Genomic DNA, 25,857 nt, shown 5'->3' with positions numbered 1-25,857 from the left:
CAAAATGATCTGCATAAAAATTAGCTGCTTCTAACCATGTTCCCCATCGCGTTAAAATAGGTTGTGGTGGAAGAGGAATGTTAGGTAGCATTTCTTTATAAAGTTGAATTCTTATAGATGATTTAAGAAATACTTTTTTGACACTGGATATCATGATATTTACAAGAGGAAACTTTTTTCGTATTTCCTCTGCAACTCTGTTTAATCCATGCGCTACACAAGTAACATGTATTAAATCTGGGAAAAATATTTTTAAATTTTGTCCTGCTTTCACCATATAAGGAGCAGCATCCGATAAAATAAGCAGTAATTTATTAGAAGGAATAGTTGTCGGAAGAAAAAAAGTTGCTAATGTTTCTTGTATAAAACGCGAAATTGTTAAAGCATTTGTTTTCTCAAGTTGCTGGCATGAAATAAGATGAGATTTTGGTAAGGTATCTTCTTTAAGAACACCAATCAATAAATGAGCAATATACTTTACTTTCCTGAGGAATCAGTGGTTTCGTCTACAGATATGTAAAAATAATTATCTGCAATTTCTTCCTTAATATTAATTAACACCGACGAGTATAGCCCGTTCACATTATTTCTTCTTAGAGACCGATCACTTGGAACATTAAGTTTGCAATATTTTTTTAGAAACGAACTAAAATTTACATTTGCTAATTTTAAAAGCGGTATGTTTGCAGACACTAATGCGCGACACAAGTCTTCATTAAAAGTTTCTTGCTCATCTAATTTTTTTTAAGTAGATTGGAAACATTTAGCCATTGAAGTTTGATGTTTTCCTCCTATTTTTCCTTTTTTTGCAATGTGTGAAGCAGTTCTCACATGTTGGTCTATCTGAAATTTCTTCTCACGTGCTATCTATAAATAAAAATAAAAACCTTTATTTTAACCCAACCTTTAAAATATAAAAATATACAAGGTGTTTTTGGTTAATCAAATAACTGGTTTGGAAAAAAAACACTCGCTAAGTGTTTTAAATGCAGTACTAATCCACAAATTAGTTTTTGTTACTAACCATTAGTACATCATATAACTTAATTTTAAAATTCAACAAAAGTTTTTTTTTTGTTAATTCAATTACAATAAAAATAATTGTGTTTTAGAATAGCTGACTTCATAAAAAAAAGTAAAGGTGAAAAATTTTTCTAAATACACACCATTGTATTGTACCATGGACAATTTTTTCTCACTAAAGGAAGCTATTTTTCATTTAAAAACAACCTACGAGTACTAAATTTCAAGTAAATACGTTTATTGGTTTTAAAGTTATTGTTGTTATTAACTAAAAGAATTATTTTTTTTTAAATTTTAACACCCTGTATCTCGAAAAGTAAATAAGTTTGACCCCTCATTAACTATATCGTTTTGTTCAATTTTTCGAGAAGTATCTACAGTCAAACGTTGTAAGTGTCATTTGGAAACACCCTGTATGTATGAAATATTAGATATTTAATAGAAAATATTAGATACTTACAATTTTGCCACAGACTGAACAGTAGATTTTTCCCATATCCATAGACAGCTCTTTATAAGGTTTAATCCAAGTTGAAGCACTGGTTGTTTTAGGCATTATAAAATCACAATCTTCCTTTTTGTTACGCACAACGAGTGTTTACGCTTTGAATATCAAAACAAAAATGATTTACAAATCTGAGCATCAAATTAGAAATGTTTAGGTACCTAATTCAATAAACTGGGAGATTTTGGAAAATCCCTAAATTAGGAACAAAACTATTAGCCGTTTACCTGCTGTTAAGATACAATAAATTGTAGATAGATTTGGGGATTAGATCATAAAATGCAAATGAGCGAACCCTTAGCGATTATCCAATAACTGAATGCCTCAGTGACCGAGACTTTCTAAGAATGTTGAGGGCTACTTAAATTGATCTTCTTTGAAATTGTAAATGTTTTGTACCTGTAGAGATTACGTACTTATATTATTTCTTGATTAAAATGACTACAAAATTTTATACAAGAATTGAAATAAATTGGTATGTTTAAAAATTTTCAAATACAGTATAAAAATCTGAACTTTTATGCACTTTATGCAAACTTTTATACAAATATGCCAAAATATGAAATATTTGCATAAAATATGCACAATATGCAAAATATGCAATATGCATATTTGCCGAAGTCTAGTTATCACACTCAGAACGCTTTATCAGATACATTTTAACGTAGGGATACAAGTCAAAGAATTTCCCTATCATCCAGATGTGCATTTAATTTACACGGTTCATCTGATCAGTGACAAATGCTACTTGCGGTTACTGCTGTTGAATGATCATGAACCGATAAATTTCAACTATTTTGAATCATCATCAATAATCGAACTATTAAAGGTATAGTGTGCCCATAATTTAGTGCCGCTTGTCAACTTTCTTGAACAATTTGTTTGAAAACGATAATTTTTGGGACATGACAAATAATAAATAAATTATTTTTGCATCTCCAAGTCAGGTACGCTCATTATTTGCAATTACTATTTCGACATGTTTCCCATCAAATCCACGTGAACTTTGGAACAAGTACAAGCATGACATGTCAGATAACATTTTAGATCAAATTCCTATCAGTTCAAGAAATCATCTAGAGGTGATTGGAGAGATACATAACCAGACTTGCTTTTTGATCAAAATCATTTGTTCAGTCCCGTGCAGCAGTTTGTTAGTCAAGGTAAGAATGCCATCTCCAAATCGTGAATTAAGCGACAGTTTAAATTGAGAATTTTAACGTGAAAGCATTGAAAGTAAATATTGTTTTGAAGCTATTTTCTTGTAGCATTTTAAAGTAGATACTATTTTACTGGGAATAAGCCACAATTGAAGGTTAAAGTAAGTTTTTTGACGTTTCAATTTTCACTTCGGAAATCGTTCTCAAAATACAAACATTAATAAATTCAATTGTGGCTTATTCCCATTAAAATAAGATCTACGTGAAAGTGAATATACTCGAGATGCATTGAACCATTTAGTTAGAACGAATATACCGATGTTAAATCCACAATAGAAGGAAGTTCACGATAAGCTAATGACACTAAGTGACAAACAAGAAAGTTGCACTGCTAAACGATTTTGCTGCCAAAGAGTTCCCTAAACAATTGGCTATCACTAATGGCCGTATTTCTGTCTGTAAGAGATCTAAGATGCTACGTGTTTTCTTCTTCTTCTTCTTCTTCTTAAAGTTCCATCTCCTATCGGAGGTTGGATATCATAACGGCTATGGTCACTTTGTTGGCTGCTGCTCTGAAAAGTTGTAGTGAACTACAGTTAAACCATTCTCTAAGGTTCTTCAGCCAGAAGATGCGTCTTCTTCCTTGCTTCTTCTTCCTTGGATCCTTCCTTGCAAAATAATTCTCAGCAGCTCATATTTTTCTCCTCTGGTTATGTGACCCAAATACTCTAGTTTTCTTCTTTTTATGCTGTTCATAATTTCTAACTCCTTATTTAGACGTCGTAGTACCTCAGCATTGGTAATCCTTTGAACCCACTGAATTTTTAATATTCTTCTGTAACACCACATTTCGAACGCTTCTATTTTTCTTATGTGTTGTTTCGTCAATGTCCAAGCTTCCATTCCGTATAGTAAGATAGAACATATGTAACATCTGAGAGCCCTCAATCTGAGATGCAACTGAAGGTCTTTGTTGGTAAGCATTGTCTTCATTTTCACAAATGCTTGCCATGCAGTTTCAATTCGGACTTTGATTTCTCTGCTTTGGTCATTTTTGTCATCAACCCAGGTTCCCAGATATTTGTATGTCTCTACTTTTTCTATTTGGGTTTGCTCTATCATTAATCTTTCATTTCCATGTTGCGTTTTTGAGACAATCATAAATTTAGTTTTTCTCTTATTCATTTTTAGTCCGTATCTAATGCAATAATCGTTAATTCTATTTACCAATTCTTGTAGCGATTCCAGGGTGTCTGCCATTATAACGGTGTCATCAGCGAATCTTATGTTATTTACTATTCTTCCGTTTACAAAGATTCCATCACCCAGATCCGCTATCGCTTTCTTGAATATGGCTTCACTGTACACGTTAAACAGTAATGGTGACAGAACACAGCCCTGTCTTACTCCTCTCTTTATATCTATATTTTCGGACTTTTGTTCTTCTATCTTTATATTGGCCTTTTGATTCCAATACAGATTGATAATGATTCGTAAGTCTCGTCTGTCTATATCTTTGTTTCTCAGTACTTCTATTAGTTTTTCATGTCGGACCCTGTCGAATGCCTTCTCGAAGTCGATGAAACAGGAATAAATGAAACAGGAACGTGTTTTCGACACTACCATATGGACTTAAAAGCTAGACACTGAAGCTAGAACACATAAATAAGCTACAGACATTTAAAATGTGGTGTTACAGAAGTATGCTTATAATAACTTTTTCTTCTTCTTCTTCTTTTTATATAGACATGACGGTGGTCTTCCTACCGATCGTCTTCCTATTGGGGAACCGTCTCTTGCCGTCTTTACTACTCTATTTGTTGTCATTTGACTTATATGATCGTTCCATTCTAGTGTTCTATTTCTTACCCAGTTCTTGATGTTCTCCACCTTGCATCTAATTTGTACTTCTAGCTCTGTCCCATAGTATCTTACTATCAATTTTTCTAAGTGTTTTCATCTCTGATGTTTTTAACATCCTTTTTGCACTCTCTGTGTCAGGTCGTGTTTCTGCCGCGTATGTCATTATTGGTCTAATGACTTACATAGAATAGCATGGATATAGAAGAAAACGGACGATGGCGCTACGGAAGTATTGCGAGAAATAAGCAAAGAATATGAAATAATAGATACAATAAAAATAAAAAAAATTGAAATATCTGGGACAAAGAAAAGAGGAGAAAGGACTATAAGAAGAAGGATAGTGTCATGGTTGAAAAATTTAATGGACTGTTTTAGATGCAGTTGAATTACACTCTTCAGAGTAGCGGTAGGTAGAGTAAACATAGTGATCATGATTGGGAGACGGCACTCTAAAAAGAAGAAGGTACGAATTTTGCCAGGCCAGCTAGTATATACTAAAAGTAAGTTCAAAAACTAAATCAAAATATATTTTGATAAAATTTTTATTTAAATTGTATAGACTTACTTGCATAGTTTTCCACATGGGATTTTCATTATTTAGTGGTTCCAATTGATATTCAAAATAGCAGTACAGTGTTTCGTCACCAAAAAGCATGCAATTATCAAAATTATCTTGATAAAATAAATCTGGTAAAGAAGCATAATCTTTGTCTAGAAAAAAATTAAACGTATATAGTGTTTCACATATTTAAAGCCCATGCTTGGCTATTTGGTTGCGAATAACGCACATAATCAAACAAAATTGACAGTGGGAAATAATAATAATAAACCTGTGGGAGATTTTGTAAATTTTTCTATCATGTGTGCTCTCTGTATTGGGGATGCTCTCTGGGTATTCTTAGCACCAATACTCTAAGAGTAGTGTTGCTTTCTGCACATACGATGACCTTTATATAACATATAAAGCCATCAGAAAGTAGAAATAGATTATGTTCAATCTCGAACTCGCTGGTTTCTCCCTTTCGCATTGGGTATGTATTATTACCATAAAAAATAACAAGCGAGTAGACTATATAAAACTCTATTTAGAAATCAATAAAAGCAAAAGATAAATATACATAAATATATATACATTCAAATTTAAATTTAAATTTAAATTACAAATTTAAATATTATGTGATACGAAAACCGACCGAAAACCGATTATGTGATACGACAACCACTATTGAGATGAGTTTACAATAAATAAACGAATTTCCGTAAAATACACAGCTGTTTAAAAAACTGTGTACGAGAAGAGTTGTGGATGTGGATACCTATATCTCAGAAACCAAACCACCTGTCTAAAAAAGACATTTTGAGTATGCAAAAATATGATATGATATGAGAGAACAATGACTTTAACAGCTGATCGCTACTTAAATAAAATACAAAGAAATATAATGATTCTATCATACACAACGTTTAATTATAATAATGATGTTAAACAAAATGCAATCGAGAAGGAAATAATTATATTATATGCAATTCAAATGTAATATTTATACTCATATTAATAAAAACTAGCAACAAAGGCTTAAATATACTATAATTAACGTTAATAATATTTCGAAAGGAACGTAAATATGTTATGATTAAAGTTTAATGTGACACAATATTAAATAGTTCAGCACAACTATACGATTTTGCAATAAATGTATCTAGCCAATGTACAAGTAACCCATACTTGTCATGAAACGGCAAACAATGCAATTGATATATAATAAAATATGTATTTTACCACCGAAAGGTAGCGAAATTCTATCATGTAGCGAAGATCCTGTCTTCTTGGCAGGTCAGAAACAAAAGTATCTCGAGGTAGGAAGCACTACCCCAGAACTCCAACACACGTCTCTGTTGACTGAGCAACCTCCACCCCTACTGGCTGAAACGACTGTCTTTAACTCACTGAGTAGCCTCTACCACTACTGGGTGGAATGTCTGTCTGTAATTGACTGATGGCAACCGAGTGCGTGATGATGACCGACTGCCACGGCCGTTGGGCCCAGAGTTGTTTTGTACAAGCTCACCTTAAGTGTGGTCGATCATTACTCAACGATCTGCACTTTTAACAAAAACCATTCATTTTTCTATCGTTATTTCTTAACATACAATGTATGAAAGCACAGTTCTTTGTCTTTAACAATGTATTACAACCGTTTATTCTTCTATATCGTCTATATTTTTGTACGCGGAATCTTTATATAAACTTCACATGAAAATGGTACATAAAAATTTATATTTAGGGGCGCTACCTGGTCATCGCCAGCCTTGGACGTGACACCACGTGGGACGTCGGTGGTAGGATGTTGAGGAGGTGGACACCTGTCATACAATTAGTTCAACAACAATAACTACAAGTGAGTCATCTACTACTAAGGATTTCCACAGTTTTCACTGTCTTCCTTCACTCAACTGTTTTCTCCAATTTTCCCTGTCATTCCAGTCTCCATCTCGCAGGGTTCTTTTCTCCATAGCCTCGTCGATTTCATCTCTGAATGACCTTCGGGGTCTTCCTCTCTTTCTTCTTCCAATCGGGCTCCATTCTGTGATTTTGTTTATCCAGCGTCCTCTGTCCGCTCTTCTGACGTGGCCGTACCAGGATAGTCTCTTCTCCTCTATATAGTCGATTATGTCTGATTGCACTCCCATTCTCCGCTTAATCTCTGCGTTTTCAATTCTGTCTCTTTTTGTAAGTCTACAGCTTCTCCTCAGGAACTCCATTTCTACTGCTCTTATTCTACCTCTATTTCTCTTGTTTATTGTCCAGTTTTCGGACCCATATGTCAGGATACTTCTTGTCAGGGTATTATAATATATTCTCTTTTTTGTCTTTATCGTAATGTTCTTATCCCACAACACTGAGTTTAGTTGTCTTATACAGTTTCTTGTTTGTCTCAGTCTGTTGTTTATATCTTCTTCTGTTGTTCCCTGGTTCGATATTATGGTTCCTAAATACTTGAATTTATCTGTTCCATTTATTTGTCTTCCCTCGTCTATCTCTAGGTTTCTCATATTCTTGTTTTCTGTTGTTAGGTATTCGGTTTTCTCTAAGTTTATTTCCATTCCGTTGTTTTTATATTCTTCTTCTAGTTTTCTGAGCATAAAGCTGAGATCTTCTTCATCTTGTGCGATGACTACTTGATCGTCGGCAAAACTTAAGGTGTATAGGTATTCGTCTCTTACTGGTATGCCCATTCCTTCGCACTTTCTCCTCCATGGTTTGAGTGTCTTTTCCAAGAATATTTTAAACAGAGTAGGGGACGTAGCACAGCCTTGTAGAAGTCCTTTTGTCGTCTTAAATGGATTGTAGGCTTTATTTCCACATTTAATAGCGTGTGACTCACTTAATAAGTGAGTCATATAACAACAAAAGCCCCACGCGCTGAAGGTGCTGCTCTAGATCATCAGCTGGTGTTCACCCAAGCGGAATGACCGAGCAGCACATGAAATTTAATATAAGATGACAAATCTCGTTCAAGAAACGATCGACTATTGACAATTACTGTATGCCGACTTTCGTAGGGAGGTTCCAGGGATTCAACTATCTGAATAGCAAATAGCGAATCAATACCGGTTAATTATAAGCTCTCTTATCCCAGAGACTAGACCTCATATCATCTAAAAAGCAAAGTTTAACAGGAGATTCATAACTAATAGGTAGTTGTAGATTAAGTTTCTAATAATATACATAAGCAGATTGCTAATCTTCTCATAAAGGAAACTAAATCTGATAATACGCAATAGGACAACAACGTATTGCAAGATAGACTAGTAAGAGAAATGGCACGTGTCATACAAGAGTTCATGGAACAAATACACTTAGTAGTAGACCACTACCATCAAAAATAAACCATTCTAAGATACTAGACGCGCTGTTACAAATTGTAAACAATAAAGTGCTGCCCAATTATATCGTAGAAGAATATACAATCTAATATCTACCTATGCTGATATACTGAAAGAAACACCAATTGCTAATGTTATCATAATTAAGATCAGAACAAGACAGGGTACTGAGGAGTGATAAAAAGGCATGTAATCCAAAGAGCTGTAGAAATATTGTTGAACATTTTAATAACATCACAAGATCTACAAAACTACAGAGCTCAACAATGCCTGGACCCATTGAAACAAAAACTCTCCAGTTATTCAGGTCGTCTAAGAAGGTCTAAAGTTAGTAACAACTGGAAATGCCACAATACACTTTTTGCGCATTCAGAGAAGGCATTCTATAGGGAACTGAATTTCACTGTAAAAATAAAATAAATCGTACCCAGGCCAAGAAGAAATTCATGAATTTTGGGTAAATTAACCTTTCAACGCAGCTGTGCTCAACACTATTGCTGGATGGATTTAAGATACAACTGTGAACACTACTGTGATATTTCTTACAAAATCTTTATTACTAAAGAAATCTCGAACATTATCAAAAAGCTTCATAATTAAAAATCTCCTGAGTTCATGAATGTTTTATCAATATTAATTAATCATATTATTTTTAATCCGCGGAAAATACAGCATTTCTTACTAAGAGAATCACTTAAATCATACTGAAGAATCAAAATAACACCTAAGATCCAGTCAAGTACCGCCCAATTACTTGTCCTTTAACGTTGTACAAATTGGTCATATCCTGTGTCTCCCAGCATATCTGCCAAAACCGTGCGCTAAATAATACCATGAAATCACAACACAAAGGATGCGCTAAGGATACCATGTGCAGCAAAAAACAACTTATCATCGACTCAGTCATTACTAAACAGATATACAGCAAGAAAAGGAACCTTTCTACTGCCTTTATTGGCTACGAGAAGGCACTTGATTTAGTGCCAGATGAATGGCTTGTAAATATATTAATAATAGAGTAGTATCCCTAGAGTCCACTGTGGTTCTATCTAGCAATAAATCCTCTATCATAGCTACTCCATTTATTCAGGTTTTAACATCAAAAATAACAACACTGTAGTTTTGCACCCTAATCATCCGTCCTATATGGATGATTTGAAATTAATAACTTACACTCTAAACCGCTTAGATCACATGCTAAATACTCTAGGAACGTCATGATCTGCGGATTAAATACAACGAAAAGGTCGCCATGTACGGCATATTATCCAAAAAAACCACCTGTAAGACCTGGTAGCTGTACTACTCTCGACGTCCAAATGCGTAAAGATGCGTAAAATTTTTAAAATTTTTGGGAGATACTCCAACATACCAAGTCACCTAGGACTGGGTAACATGGAAAGAGTTCAACCAGAGCTCAATAATTTTAATACCGTATGATGGTATCCTACTAATGTCTGGGATTAGTGAATTTTATTGTATTACATATATATATATATATATATATATATATATATATATATATATATATATAATGTATATTATTAAAAATATTATTAAGTTGCTGTATAGATTAACTAGTCAATAACTTACCAGTAACTACTCCTTCAGTAGTAGGAAAAACTGTTAAAAGAAATAAACATACTATGTTGAATATAACATTCATCTTTCTGTAAATTTAATACGACCGCTTCATAGAAGAAAATGTTATCACGTTTTCATACTTAATTCAATTTGTCGGTAGCGACCTTATACTGATTGCAATTTCCATGTTACATGAACATTTACATCATGTAATTAAAAAAATATCAGTTTTAATTAGCAATAAAACAACACATTTGTTGTAAAAAAATTACATAAATGTAGATTTAAAATTGTCCATTTGATAACAGATCAAAGGTAACCGTAAATACGTATACCTGTATCAGTAATGTCAAATTAGATCCTTCCCTAAGTTGATTTTAACTAGCCGCACTCTACCAATGAATACAAATAAGTTAAAAATACGTATTTTTATAGCTTACTCCTACTCTACTGCCCTCACTCGTAGGCAGATTGAGACCCCGAACTCGAACGGAACCGTATCCTTCTTGAAAATGGCTCCAAAATGGGTGCCGAAACATCGAGCATTAAATTCTCGACTCGGTTCTTCCCGAGAACTCAGTAACTTTCCTTGAAATGTGGCACATTCTTAAACAGCCTGTAACCATGAACAGGCGAAATTATATTGACATCTCAGTGAAATTTATCACTTTTTCATTTTACAGAATAAATAACACTCAATTCCTCTTGTCAGAGTTTTTAAATAGAATTCTTAATTACCTTCTTCTGTCAATTCTCATAATATTGTAGAGTTGTTTCAAAAATTAATTCGATCGCCTCAATTTTGTTCTCAATATTGCACAACAATAGGCATTAATTAGATAATTTTACACAAATTCCTTACAATGTGTCTCATTCTGTAACATCTTCAAGCACAAAAAACTTAAATAATTTGGTCCTTAACCCTCGAGCGGGCGCGCCCGTGTATTTTGTACACGTCCAAAAGAAAAAGTCGTCTAAAAATAGAAGTGTCGTCAATCTGGTGATATCATCGCGTCTATTCGTCCAGTAGAGATCTGTCGTTCGAATAGTTGAGTAATATTTTTTGTTGCAGCTGAGTTTTGTGAAAATTCTTAGAAATACGAAAGTGTGACGGTTTTGTGTACATAATACACGGCGCGCCTTCTAGTGTAAGTATTTTATCCATTAATTATTTTACTTTATAAAAAGTTGTAATTCGAAATTAAAGTCAAATTAACTTTAGTTTTACTTTATTTTAGGTTGAACAGGATATTGTAACATAATTGAGAAGGAATATAACGGCTACGCTGGGAGAATATCATGTAAGAATTTAGTTGCATTGTTATATTATTTGTGTGTTACTTTTTTTTATTTTTGCAGGGCTAGAAAAAAAGTTTTTAACTGAGGCTGAGTTATATAAAATTCTTAATGAAGACCCAGAAACAGAAACTAGTGAAATAGAATATTCCGATGAATCTGAGACAGATGAAGAAATAATACACCATGATGACCACAATTCTGAATCAGAACAAGAACAGAATTACCACGACAGAGCCAGTAACTTCGAGGATAATACTGCAGTAAGTACGACTGCTTTCGAATATTTTCAAGGTAAAGATAAAACAACTGCATGGCGTAAGACTCCGCTGTCGTCGCAATCAAAAATTAAAAAGAAAAATATTATCAAAATACTTCCAGGATCAAAGGCAGTGGCTTCAAAAGTGACCTCAGAACTTTCAGCTTTTGAAAAAATTATAGATTCTGATATATTAGAGAACATCGTACAATTGACTAATTTGTACATTGATAGTAAAAAAGAATCTGTTCAATATAAAAGAGAACGAGATATGAAACATACTTCAAAAAGTGAAATAATGGCGTTACTGGGAGTGCTTTACCTCCTAGGCACTAAAAAGGCTAACCATACTAACGCACTTGAACTTTGGACATCTGATGGAACAGGTATAGAAATTCTTAGAGCTGTAATTAGTTACAAAAGATTTTTATTTTTGGTACGTTCAATGCGCTTTGATGACAAAACCACAAGACATGAACGGAAAATATATGACAAACTTGCACCAATTGGAAAAATATTGGACGCATTTGTTAGTAACTGTAAAAATTCCTATAATCTTCGGTGAATTTGTTACAATAAACGAAAAACTAGAGGGATTCAGAGGACGTTGTAGTTTCATCAAGTATTTACCAAATAAACCAGCAAAATACGGTATCAAGCTGTTCATTTTGGGAGATGCACAAACTTACTTAGTTGGAAATTTAGAGGTTTATTGTGGACGGCAACCTGAGGGGCCTTATGCTGTATCAAACTCTCCCAGTGATATTGTAGATAGGCTTATTGATTATATAAAAGGTTTAAATCGCAATTTGACAACCGATAATTGGTATACCAGTTATCCTTTAGCTATTTCCCTTTTGGAAAATAAAATAACTACAATTGGCACTTTGAGAAAAAACAAAAGGGTAATACCTATTGAATTTTTACCCCAAAAACAAAAAGAAGTGGAAACGACATTCTTTGGATTCCAGAAAAATGTCACTTTGGTTTCATTTGTTCCAAAAAAAAGTAACCCGGTCGTACTTTTATCCACGATGCATGACACTGCCACCGTAGACGTCGAAACTAAAAAACCAGAAATTGTTCTAGATTATAATGCCACAAAAGGCGGTGTGGATACTATTGACCAAATGTGTGCATCATATTCTGTAAAAAGAATAACCAGAAGATGGCCACTAATTATATTTTTTTCTCTAATGGATATGGCGGGTATCAACGCGCAGGTGTTGTTTTGTGCCAATAAAACAAATCCCAAAATATGTCGCCGAATATTTTTCTAAAGAATTTAAGCTTGAGTTTAATGAAAGTACATCTTTCAGAAAGAGCGACAATGCGACATCTTCCTCAGGATATTCAAGGTTTTCTAACGAAATATAAATCATGTGAAGAACCTACTAGAACAGAAGTGCAAAGCTCTAGAAAACGTGGACGTTGTGCAATATGTCCAGGCTCAAAAAATTCCAGCACAACAGTTAGATGTGGGCTATGTAGAATATTTGTATGTAAAATGCATTCAGAAATCACAATTACCTGCGTAAAATGTAAGAACAATGAACGGCAGCAATCAGAAGAAATCGAGTGAAGTAACCCGTAGGTACATGTTTTATGTTTATTATTTTATGTAACAATAAACTATTTTTGTACATCGTGGTTGTCATTTTGTTAAAACGCACTAAATTTGGTAAAATCAACTAAAATGTGTTTCGTGTACAAAATACACAGCGCGCCCGGTTATGAAAAGGTAGTCGTCGCGCCTGCTGTAGGGTTAATAATAAAAAAAAAACAATTCTGCACTCATTTAATTTACACTAGCGGACCAACTCGACATCGAGTTTTGATGTAAGTTTTGCTGATATTTAAGAGGGGCGGAGTCTAACGATCCATCGTTTCCGCCGCCTGATGTAAATGTTCCAAAAATCCTAAAAATAAACTGTATCGGCGCCAATTTTTTTAAATTGAAAATCGATACAGTAGTTTTTTAGTATTTTCAGGAAGATTTACATTAGGAAACGGAAACAATATGATTGTTAGACTCCGCCCCTCTTAAATAAAAAACGGAAGTAAAACCGGAAGTAACTTTTTTTTTGCATATTTTAGATTGTAAAATGCCACGTTTAAGAAAAAGAAGTCGGTTTGAGAACTCTAACTAACTAGCTAAATTTATATTTAAATATTATTTAAATTTAAAAAATACAGAAAACAGTATGATGCGCGCTAGTCTACACTACCACCTACTGTTCCACTTTTTTGAGAATACGCCACAATTTTACTTTATAATAAGTTTATTTTTTATTTATTTATTTAAAATAAACCTAATTTAAAGTAAAATTGTGACTTATTCACAACAAAATTAATAATATATTTCTAACTAATAAATTAAAAACAAAATAATGCTTACCTCATTATTTAATTCTTGAAGTATTAAACTCAAAACGTAGTCTAAATCTCTAAATATCAATCACAACATCTCACACACGCTGCACTTGTTGGAAACAGAATACTTTCTAACTAAACATAAAAATAAAAAAATACCAACTCATCAGATAGTGTAAAACAGACCCCATAAATTAAAATCGGAGACAGGAGGATCCCGAATTTTGAGTGGTCACTATCGTTATTCCTTAAGTGAAAACACTTGTAGGTGCATTCCAGCATTCGAGAATTGAAGCGTTGTTGCATTGTGTATAATATTGAATTCCTATACTTTACTATAGGAAAAATTCATTTTATGGCCGCCATTTTTAAACCGGTTCGAATTTTTTAAATTTTAAACCTTAGGGGGAATCTACTCAACAATCTGTTTAATTATTCGAAAAAATTATTCTCCTATCTATCACCGTTTAGGAGGAGTATTGCGCACAAGAAAAGGGCTTAGCCTTTTAGTATATAAGATAATAATAACTCCACTTCTCAGAGACCTTGATATAGTTCTTACTACCAATTCTCTGTCTTCTCTCTAAATTCACTAGGATTTCATATTATAATTTAAATAAATCATCTTAAATAATTGTTTTTATATTAACTAATATTAGTCACAAAATAGGTACATTTTCACAAATTGAAGTGTCGGTATCTTAGACACTACCTAATATTCAATGTTCCGTTGCTTCTGTCTTTTTTTCTTAACTGTTGATTCTGGGTTCCGTTCTGCGAAGCTTGTCGAGCTGTTGGAATAGAACGATGTAAGCTGGCAGTTTTACAATAAAAGACATGAGTGCCTTAATTTTAATTTTTTAACGGTGTGCAGTACTTCCATCGAAATTTAACAATAATTTTCATTAATAATGTTAAAAAATCTAAGTGTATTACTTCATCATCAACCTGTATGCGTCCACTGCTGGACATAAGTCTACCTCAGCTCTTTCCATCTGTCTCTGTCTTGTGCAGCTTGCATCCAGTCATTGCTAACACGCTTCAGGTCGTCAGTTCATCTAGTTAGTGGGCGTTCTCTGCTCCGTATTGCTTCTTGCCTTGGTCTCCATTCTAAAATACGTTTTGTCGATTGGTTGTCTGATAATCTGGCGACGTGTCCTGCCCAATTCCATTTTAACGACGCGATTTTTTCGATAGCGTCTGTTATTTTTGTTCTACGACGTATTTCTTCGTTTGGGATTCGGTCTCTCAGAGAAACACCCAACATCTGGCACTCCATAGCCATCTCAGTCAGGCAAATCTTATTAACTACCTGTTTTGTGAGTGTTAATGTTTCCGCTCCATAAGTGAGTCCAGGTAACACACATTGGTCAAAGATTTTCCTTTTGAGGCATATGGGTAGATCCGATTTAAATACATAGTTTAATTTGCCAAACGCTGCCCAGGCTAATCCTATGCGACGTGGGAGCTCACATGTCCTGGTTATCTCTGCCCACCCGAATTTCATGTCGTAGGTAATAATACGATGTAGTCTGCACAATATCCCTTCCATCAACAGCAATATTTCGATTTAGTACAAGATTAGTCATTATTTGCGTCTTGTTCATATTAATCTTTAGTCCGATCTCCACGAAAGCGTTATATAATTTTTCAAACATTATTATTACATCATCCATACGATCGGCTATAAGAACGATGTCATCTGCAAATCTCAAATGACTGAGCTTCTCTCCATTTATGCTAATACCATGCTCGTTCAGATGTGCCTTCTTACAAGTATCTTCTAAAAGCGTCGTGAATAGCTTTGGAGAGACTGTGTCTCCTTGCCGTACTCCTCGCTGTATACAGAATTTATTGGTTTCTTGTTCAGATAGTCTTACGCTAGCTGTGGCATTTTGGTAGATATATTTAATTATGTTAGTGTAGCGATGGTCTATTCGGCATTCTGTCAATGCTTTTAACATTTTCTGATGGCTTATGGTATCAAATGCTTTCTCGTAGTCGACAAATATCAGTGCCAACGGCTTGTTTTTTTCTGCAGACTTCTGTATTAGGTTTTTTATCACTAGTAAGTGGTCGTTAGTGCTGTATCCTGATCTAAATCCAGCTTGTTCTCTAGGCTGATAGAAGTCTAATTTAGCGTCCAGTCTTTTTTTTGATAATTTTTGTGAAAAGTTTATATATGTGTGAAAACTAATAGGACGGTAGTTTTTTAAATCTGCTATGCCTCCTAGCTTGTGTAATAAAATAATGACTGCCACTGTAATGACTTATTCCATTGAGGAGTTTTTCCTTGATAGATGCATTCGATGAAAAGCTGGGGGCCAAAGCCTGGATAATTTTATTTCCACCTAGTTTGATCGCTTCGATCACTACTCCTTCATCGCGAGGGGATTTGTTATTTTTCATTTCTAAAATTGCCGTTTTGATTTCGTATAGAGCTATTTCTGGCATTAATTATGATCCCTGGTTTGTGATTTTGGGCAGGGCCTTTCATCAGTGCTCTCATACATTTCGCGATAAAAGGATTCGACAACCTCAAGGATTTTGGTTCTATCAGTAGTAATGTTTCCATCTTTTTTTTTGTTATTTTGTACATCTTTTTGTTGACTTGTTCGTATTTCGCCTCAAAACTTTTAAACTTTTGTTTTCTTGAATTATCCTAGTTATTTCTCTTATATTGTTTTCTCTTAAGTCTTTTAGGATTGACCGGTGGATATCTTTATTTAATTTTTTCATTGTTGTATAGTTGGAGCCGTATTTTTCCGTCAACTGTCTTCTTTTACCCATTAGCTCTTTGGTATTTTGGCTAAGTTTTTCTTTATCGGTCAGAATGGTCGGGCAACACTCCCTTTCCGTATCTTTTAGAACCTTAATTATGCCATCATTTTCTTGATCTACATCTTCTATTTCATCTTGCAAGTCTTATATATGTAAAAGAAATAAAATAAGACTTACTCACAATCAATTTAATTTTACTACCAAAACGACCGGTTTCGCTTTCTACACTTTGCAAAGCATCTTCAGGTCAAACGGTACAAAGTAACTTAAATGATGCCGGTAGAAGAATTATTAGTTAATGATTCGGGAAACATAGTTCAAACTATCCTGTATTGCTGATGATGGGTGATCTTCGGTTTTTATTGTAACTGTTTGATAATTAGAGGGGAAGTTTCTTGAGGGGAGAGATGTTAACAAATGAAATAGGAATAAGGTATATGTGATTGTTTGTTAAATGAAAGTGATGTTTTATATTATTTAAATTATTAAAAGTTATTTATATTTATTCCATAGATATATTTTAGAAATGTGTGTTAATATATTGAAATTTTTTTACAATAAAAGGACAGTTGTATGACAATGAATGAAATTAGATATACAATTTTGTGGATGTGCAATTTCTTTAGCTTGTAATTATCAAATTTTTGAAAAAGTGAATTTGATTTTTGTTTTGGCAGAAAATTGTGATGTCAGATATGTTAAAATTATTAAAACTAAAACAATTGAGGACACTTAGGGACAAACAGAACACAATTAAAAGGACAAAACAGACATTAAATTTAAAAAAAGGGACACTTATTGGCACTACACCACTTTGTTCCTCTCCTACAATCTCCTAATTGGTGATAAATCATAATATTTATTTACGAACGCACTAAATTAATTTTTCATCCTCCTCGATTAACAAAAGTGACGAAAATATGATACAACAATTGCCTCATTGAAAAACCACACAAGCAATCTTGATTGTACCGTCTCTGACTGTGACGTGACTGCTGGTCTAAATCAACCTTATAACATGTGACTGTTACTTGCCACTGATTTTTAGTTTAATTTTGAATTCCTATCAAAGCTCCCAAAGATCAAGAAAACCAATAACAACATTGTCTAGTTTTTATTACAGTACAAAAATAAATTACTACAACTACTATTGTTCTTTCTTCTCTTCAATATCTTTTGAATGTTGCGGCAATATATACTTCTTCAAGGCTGAGATTGGCATTTCGAAAAATAATGTCACCAATAGAGCTACCAGAAAAGAAGCTGCAACATCTGCTAGTAGATAATAAACCTAAAAAATAAATAATACTTTAATATTCGCTCCGTGCGTGACTGACGCGACACCTACCGCCTTCATCTGACAGTTTTGGACCTACCATTTTCAGGTTAAACATATGACATGTTTGACATTGTTAAATACATGCGAAATTGACAATTATTAATAATTAACTTTTTAATTATATTTTTTCAGTTTATGTACAAAATAAATGTAGTATTAAAAACTGGGTTTCTCAAAATTCATCATAATATATCTTTTCAACCATAAACGGAAAAGAAACGGAAAAATCTAGTACTGGCAAATCAAGTTTTTCACGTGAAAGAGCATATATTTAAAAACAGTAATAGTAAAAGTTATGATATAAAAGCTGAAGTCATCAGGCACTCTGCAGTTAGCTTGAAGCCTTATAAAATATCATTTAAGGTAAATTATTTAAATTTTTCCTATTTCAATTGCATAAAAATGAAGTTATGTGATATTTACTTTTTCATACTAATAGCACGGATCCATCTTTTTCTTTTCTCTAATTTATATGTAATCTTTGGGAACCTATAAAAACTACACTTAACTATTTTTGCTATTATTAAAATTTATGCGTAAAAAGGTAGGTCCAATTTTGTCACATTTCGCCGCTACGCACGCTGGCATCGTTTCAAAGTACCCCTACCATGGTCACGCACGGAGAGAATACCGACCTCGGAATTTCTTTGGTATTGGTTTCAAAATATTTTATTTAGAAAATTTATTATGGTTTTAATTGAGATTTAAGGAAATTCTTAAATTTTTATTCACCAATATTCAAACGCAAATTTTTAATACTTTAAATTCAGCACGGCTGCAGATGATCATTTGATCACAAAATGCATATATTCTTTGCGAATATATATTTTTTTATATATCTCTACAACACATGTTTGTAAAACTTTGGTTTGATCTTATTTATAACCAAGTCGTATTTTATGATGCGCATCTAGAATAGCTCAAAGTGGCTATTTGACTCTTATTCTATTACCGGTATGGTCCGTACGTATTTCAGTGGAAATGTCTAAAAGTCTTATTTGTTATTTAAGCAGCAACGCAGCGAATAAGAACAACAAGAAATGCCAAAAGAATGAGAGGAGATAATTACACCTACATCTCCTCAAGACGGAAACGAGCTAATTAAAAATATTTCACCGAGAAAAGCACCTGGTCTAGATGAAATTTCAAATAGAGTTCTGAAGTATCTACTGGCAAAACAATAGTATTTTTAACCAAAATAACGAATGTAATCCGTAGATAAATTCTCTTCCCAAATCGATATAAGGAAGCACACGTTACCATGATTCCGAAGCCAGGAAAGAATACCATGTTTCCGCAAAACTACAGGCCGATAACCTTACTGCCAGCAGTCAGCAAGATCGTAGAAAGAGTAATACTAAGTAGATTACATGCTGAAACACATGAAATAGGACTAATCCCAGAAGCTCAGTTCGGATTTAGAGCAGAACACTCCAGCGAATTACAAGTACTTAGACTGATAGAATACAAAACAGCTTAATTTAACGACAAAAAATAAACAGGAGTAGCGTTCCTGGATGTAAGCAAAGCCTTCGACAGAGTCTGGAATAAAGGCCTAATATACAAAATGAGAGGCTACGGATACAGTGAGGCCATGAAGAGAACTGATCTCTTCGTACTTGAGCAACCGAAGCTTCGGGGTTCAGATAGGACAAGTACTATCCGAACACGGAACTCCGGAGACTGGAGTGTCAACAGAAAGTAGTCCTGTCACCCCTACTGTACACAATATACACCGCAGATGTTCCAAGAACACGAGGAACACTATTCAGCCTTTATACAGACGAGACAGCAATTGCGGCCAAACACAGAAACTTAGAAGTAGCGGTCAACAATCTACAGACAGCATTGCATAACATTGAAAAATGGTGTGTCCAATGGAAAATAGCAATTAATTCAGAGGAGACACAAGCAATCATATTAAAAAAAAGAGAAACCCCAAAGGAACAGCTGTTAGTGCAAGATAATCCCATCGAATGGAAAAGAGAAGCAAAATACCTAGAAGTCATTATGGACTAAGGCTTAACATTTAAGCAACACGTGGACATAACCATTCCATAACCAACAAAAACAGCCCTAGCAGCAATAAGGGGAATCGCAGGTAGAAAAAGCAAACTGCGCATATCGACGAAAATGATACTGATAAACATTATACTTCCAATAATCACATATGCAACTCTCGCGTGGGGACACATAAGATATTTAAATAAAAAGAAAATACAAGCAGCTCACAATAACATCCTCAGAGAAGCGGCAAATGTACCCAGCACGTCGCTGAACGCTTTCTGTTCAGATAACTGCAACAAGTAAGGGTGATACATAAAATGGCAGAAAAAGCCAGAATTAGGTTTGCAGAATTAGAAAAGCACCCAAGCCCGATTGTGCGAGAGATAATAAGATATGATGCGTTCCACCGAAGGAAGCACAAAAGACCAAAACAGCAAATCCTGGTAAACACCTAAAGTCTAGATAATTCGTCGCTCTACCAACAGAAGAAACCCCAGCACACAGCGCTGGAAATTTTAATAATTGATGTAAAAAATGATAAAAAAATAATTAAAATAAATAAATAAAGGCTTCGGCCACAAAAAAATTTTTAAAAATACCAACAAAAAGGCGACAGCCATTCAACAAAATTAACAAAATCCCAAAACCTGGGCACGAGTCCCTGGTCCCTCTACCGCATCAGAATGCTATCTAGGGGAGAGAGGGAAGAAAGGGATGGTCTGGAGCATTGAAGCGCGGTGGAGTGGTTCCTGACACGAATCAATACACCTCGCTCCAATAAATTGTAACACCCGAATGTCATTCTAAGGGGTGTGTAAGTCTCTCAGACTGGGTTTAATCAAGTTGCTTGCTTACTACGCAGCGAATTAAACTAAGGATATTTTCGTATAATTTAGCTTTATTTTCTAAAGATGGGTCCAGACCTTACCGCTGAACAGAACAAGGGGTTTACGATGGAGCAGTCAGTTTCATGTGGAGCACTGACATGAACTTTTTCTTTAGTTTATATCTAGCTATATTATATATAAGTATTCATTCCACAGTATTAGTTTATTAAACGAAGGAAAAAGTATAAAAATACAAGCAATAATGGAAGAGAGGAGAAAGATGCAAGGAAATGGAAGCAATAAACACCATGAACTTACAGAGATAAGTAAAAGAATACTAATGTGTATTAGGACCGACAACCAAAAGCATAAAAGTAAAAAATCCATAACACGATTGAAGATAAAAAGAGAAAATTAACATATGGTAAAAAATAAATAACAAAATTAAAGGATAAAGATAGAAACATCATCAATCTAGTAATTTATCTATAAAAGAAGTGTGCAAAATTTGGAAAGGATCGATCAAGTAGTTTTTGAGATACAGTGAATACTGACTTGAAAAAAAAAATCCGAGAAAAACTATTCGATGATAGTATCATCTATCCCATGCCCATATAAAGACGTACTTTCTGCTAAAATATTTAGAGTATCTTTTTGCTCCTGCTTTCAACGAACTCTGCCTTTTTTTGTTGCATCTGTAGCCTTTTTATCCGCTCTAGTAATTCGATTGCTATCTGCCGCGAGTGCATAATTATAAGAACTTCACACTGTATATATATTCAGGGATTCTTCAGTATTCACTGCCTTCCCTAGCTCAACCGTTTCCATCTCTCTCTGTTGTCCCATTCTCCATCGTTTAGGCCTCTCTTACTCATGGCGTCGTCTACTTCGTTCCTCCAGGATTTTCGGGGTCGTCCTCTTTTTCTCCTTCCTATGGGGCTCCATTCGGTTATTCTCTTTATCCATCTGCTGTCGCTAGTTCTTCTTACATGTCCATACCACTTTAGCCTTTTTTGTTCTATATATATTAGTATATCTGTTTCTATTGATGTTCTTTGCTTTATTTCGTCATTACCTCTCCTATCCATTCTTGTTACTCTGCAGAATCTTCGCAGGCATTCCATCTCTGTTGCTACTATCTTACTGCTGTTTTTCTTGTTTATGATCCAATTTTCAGCCCATATGTCATAATACTTTGCACTAATGTTTTATAAATCTGTGTTTTTGTCTTCATAGTTAGGTGTCTATCCCACCATACTGAGTTAAGTTGTCGAATTGCTGTTCTTGTTTGTCCTAATCTTTGTGTAATTTCTTCCTCTGTTGTTGCCTTTTTCGTGATTATAAACCCCAAGTATCTGAATTTATCCTTTCCTTTGATTGTTACGTTGTCATCAATCTGTATATCTTCTATGTCTTCTTCACTTGTAGATAGGTACTCTGTTTTCGCGAGGTTAATATCTAGGACAGCCTTGGTATATTCTTCTTTTAGTTTCTTCATCATGTAGCTGAGGTCGTCTTGGTCTTGTGCAATCACTACTTAATCGTCTGCAAAGCTTAACGTATATAGATATTCGTTCAGTACCGGTACTCCCATGCCTTCGCATTTTCTTTTCCATGTAGTCAAGGCTTTCTCTAGTATATTTTGAATAGGGTTGGAGATGTGGAACAACCCTTTTGTTGTGGTGAAGTCTCCTATAATTCTTGTTTCCATTTTAGTTGACACTTTATTTTCTTTATATAGAGCTTTTGTAGCTTCTATGAGTTCCGTCTGTATTTCTAATTTGTACATTGCCTCTCATAGTTCTGACCTTGGTACAGAGTTATACGCATTTTTTAGGTCCACAAATCCCAAATGTATATCTCTATTTTTTGCCTTTTTCTTTTCCAACAGTTGTTCCAGTGTGTATATGTGGTCTATGCATGATTTTCCTGCCGTGAAGCCTGCCTGATCCTCCCCGATTTTGCCTTTTATCGCTTGCCCTATCTTTTCTCGCAGTATCTTCCCATATAATCTTCCTATTGATGATATTACGCTTATTCCTCTGTAGTTTTCGCATCGTTTTCTATCTCCGTTCTTAAATATAGATGTCATATATGCCTTCGTCCATTCCTTTGGGAGCTGTTCTCTATTTATGGCTTTCTGAAATATCCATTGTATCATCCGGTGTAATTTTTTTTATAAACTCAGGTGAGATGCCTCCAGGTCCCGGTACTTTCTTATTTTTGATTGCTTTTATGGCCGTTCTTATTTCCCTATCTGTTATTTCTATTTCTTGTTGTGGGGATCTGCTTCGTCTTCGCCTGTTTTCTTTTCCAATGAATTGTGGTCTTTATTCTGTTAATTGTTCTTTGTAATAGTCCTTTCATTCTTTGTCGTGTATATTTCCCAATTTAATTTTTTCTTTTGAGTTTTATTTCAATCCTCTCAATACTTTCCATGACTCAGAAGTTCTTATACCTCCTATGTATGTTTTAATATTTAAGCAGGTTCTTTCCCATTCTTCATATTTTTGTTGTTTTATTTGTTTTTTCACCTCTCTATCTTTTTCTATATATTCTTTATAAACTTCATCGTTGTTTGTAGTCAGCCATTTTCTGTATAGTTGCTTTTTTTCTTCAATTATTCTTTTTGTCGGTTCATTTATTTCATAATAGTGCTGTTTATTTGTTATATGTTCTTTTTCTCCAAGGGCTTCGAATGCTGCTTGCTTTATACTTGCCTTTATATGCTCGTATATTTCTTTGATGTTGCCGTATCTAAATTCTATTAATTTTTGGTCTAGACCTTGTTTGTATAGTTCTCTTATTGATTGTTCTTGGAGTAGTTCTATATTGTATTGTTTTTCTCTTATAGTGTTCAACGGTTCTTCTGTAGAGGGGCTACGTATTCCACTTCACACTGTGCTTATTCCAATTTCTATGTGGGTGATCACTCATCTCACTCACTCAACAAGCTCACTTATCTCACTCACTCACCTCATTCACTCTCCTCACTTCCTCATCTCACTCACTCACCTCACTCACTCAACTTACTCACTCCTAAGTGTCTATAACTCAGTATCACTCTGACAATTTAACTGAATACGCTTTAAAAAACGTAAAGAATACCTCACCTCTCCTTAATAACACTGTATTGCGAAGCTAACATAGTGACACTGAGATAAAGTCAAAAATTTATAAAGCCAGTGTAAGACCAATAATGACTACGCGTCGAAAACAAGACACCACACAGCCACAACACAAAGCTACTGGAAACTGCGGAGATGAGAATGTCTAATAACTTAACTTCCTGGAATATTCTGCACGCAAAAGCGTGGTCAAAGATACGGTCTATGAAAGAAGCTAACATACCCAAAAAAATTGTAACTGAATCTTCCCACTATTACTCAAAACAATATGATTGCAGCATCCAAATATTTTCTTGCAATATTAATTAATTCTATAAATCTTCATCTTAATATTCTACAATTACACGATGCCATTTCCTTAGTTAAAAAGTCAGCAGTCGGAGCAGATAATATTCCTTTAATGAGTGATGGATTCGACCGTTACTTAATCTTCTTCTATGGCGCCGTCTCCTTTCGAAGGTTGGCGATCCAAATGGCAATTGTAGTTTTGGAAACTACTGCGCGAAAGATCTCTGCCGATGAGCGGTCGAACCATCTCCTCAGGTCTTTCAGCCACGAGTTCTGGCGTCTTGGTACTGATCTTTTGCCCTGTACTTTTCCTTCCAGTATAACTTGAAGTAATTCATACCTTTCGCCTCTCAACACATAACACAAGTATTGCATTTTCCTCTCTTTGATTATTCTTAGTAATTCTTTTTGTTTACATATGCGACGAAGTACCTCAACATTAGTAACTCTTTGTACCCATGGCATTCTCAACATTGGTCTGTATATATACATCTCAAAGGCATCTATTCTTTTTTCTATTTCAGAGTCCATTGTCCAACTTTCACAGCCATGCAGTAAGACAGAAAAAACGTAACATCTGATCATTCGGATTCTAAGCTGTAGACTAAGGTCTGATATTGTAAAAAATGTTTTCATGCTCATAAATATTTTTCTTGCTTGTTCGATTCTTGATAGGATTCCTTTTTTTGGATTACACTGACTATTGATATTTGCTCCCAAATATTTTATGGAATTTACTTGTTCTATTATTTGACCCTTGGCTTACACCTATACGTTTATTGGTGTCTTTGAAAATACTAAAGTTTTAGTCTTGGAAACGTTTCTAATGCTTCTCTGAATATATACTCCGAATACAAATTAAACAGTAGCGGTGATAAGACGCAACCCTGTCTCACTCCTCGTCGGATTTGTATGTCTTCGGATGTTGTGTGCTCTATTTCAATTGTTGCCGTTTGGTGCCAGTATAGTTCTGAAATAAATCGCAAGTCTTGTTCGTCAACTCCAGTTGTTCTCAGAATTTCGATCATCTTTTGATGGTTAACGCAGTCAAATGCTTTTCGATAGTCAATAAAACATGCATATACATCTACATTCATGTCTCTGCATCATTGCGTTAACACATTTAAAGCAAAAAGAGCCTCTTGTGTTCCCAATCCGTTTCGAAATCCGAATTGAGTGTCACTCATCTGTTACTTAATAAAAATGCATTATATATAACAATAAAAGACTGATAACTTTGTTTTCAAAACTTTAACTTTTAAAAATTTATTATAATTTATCACTGAAGCTGTTTCGGCAGAGTGCCTTTCTCAAGTGATCTATTTTTGGATGTGTTTACAATTTATAGTCTTTAACGAAATAGGTTAAGGAGGGAAGAACTGTTTGTCTCGAGTTGGTCATTCAGAATTATGTCTGTGTTTTTTAAATTCGTTAATTTACATAGATTCTCATAAAGATAGCTTAAGGCCTTTATTTTGGATGTGAAAAATTTGAAATTAGTCATTAAAAGAATATTTATGATCTAGAAGGTAAAGT

General features: G+C 34.3%; 2 protein-coding genes across 3 annotated transcripts in view; both read right to left on the bottom strand.

Annotated features, from left to right (window-relative positions):
• The window catches only part of LOC140450321 (nose resistant to fluoxetine protein 6-like), a 103,560-nt gene extending 93,392 nt beyond the window's left edge, over nucleotides 1-10,168 (bottom strand). Inside the window, exons 1-2 of the mRNA XM_072543898.1 lie at nucleotides 10,033-10,168; nucleotides 5,117-5,262 (exon numbers count right to left, since the gene is read on the bottom strand). Of these exons, the coding sequence (XP_072399999.1) occupies nucleotides 5,117-5,262; nucleotides 10,033-10,105 (219 nt within the window). The 5' untranslated portion in view covers nucleotides 10,106-10,168. The remainder of the gene's footprint in view (nucleotides 1-5,116; nucleotides 5,263-10,032) is intronic.
• Nucleotides 10,169-17,845: 7,677 nt separating this feature from the next.
• The window catches only part of LOC140450320 (nose resistant to fluoxetine protein 6-like), a 113,366-nt gene continuing 105,354 nt past the window's right edge, over nucleotides 17,846-25,857 (bottom strand). For both annotated transcript variants that reach the window (XM_072543896.1, XM_072543897.1), the window contains one exon: nucleotides 17,846-18,023. In XM_072543896.1, the coding sequence (XP_072399997.1) occupies nucleotides 17,880-18,023 (144 nt within the window). In that variant the 3' untranslated portion in view covers nucleotides 17,846-17,879. The remainder of the gene's footprint in view (nucleotides 18,024-25,857) is intronic.

Source organism: Diabrotica undecimpunctata, chromosome 9 (assembly GCF_040954645.1).
Source record: "Diabrotica undecimpunctata isolate CICGRU chromosome 9, icDiaUnde3, whole genome shotgun sequence".
Taxonomy (NCBI): domain Eukaryota; kingdom Metazoa; phylum Arthropoda; class Insecta; order Coleoptera; family Chrysomelidae; genus Diabrotica; species Diabrotica undecimpunctata.
This window is presented reverse-complemented; position numbering and strand designations above follow the sequence as displayed.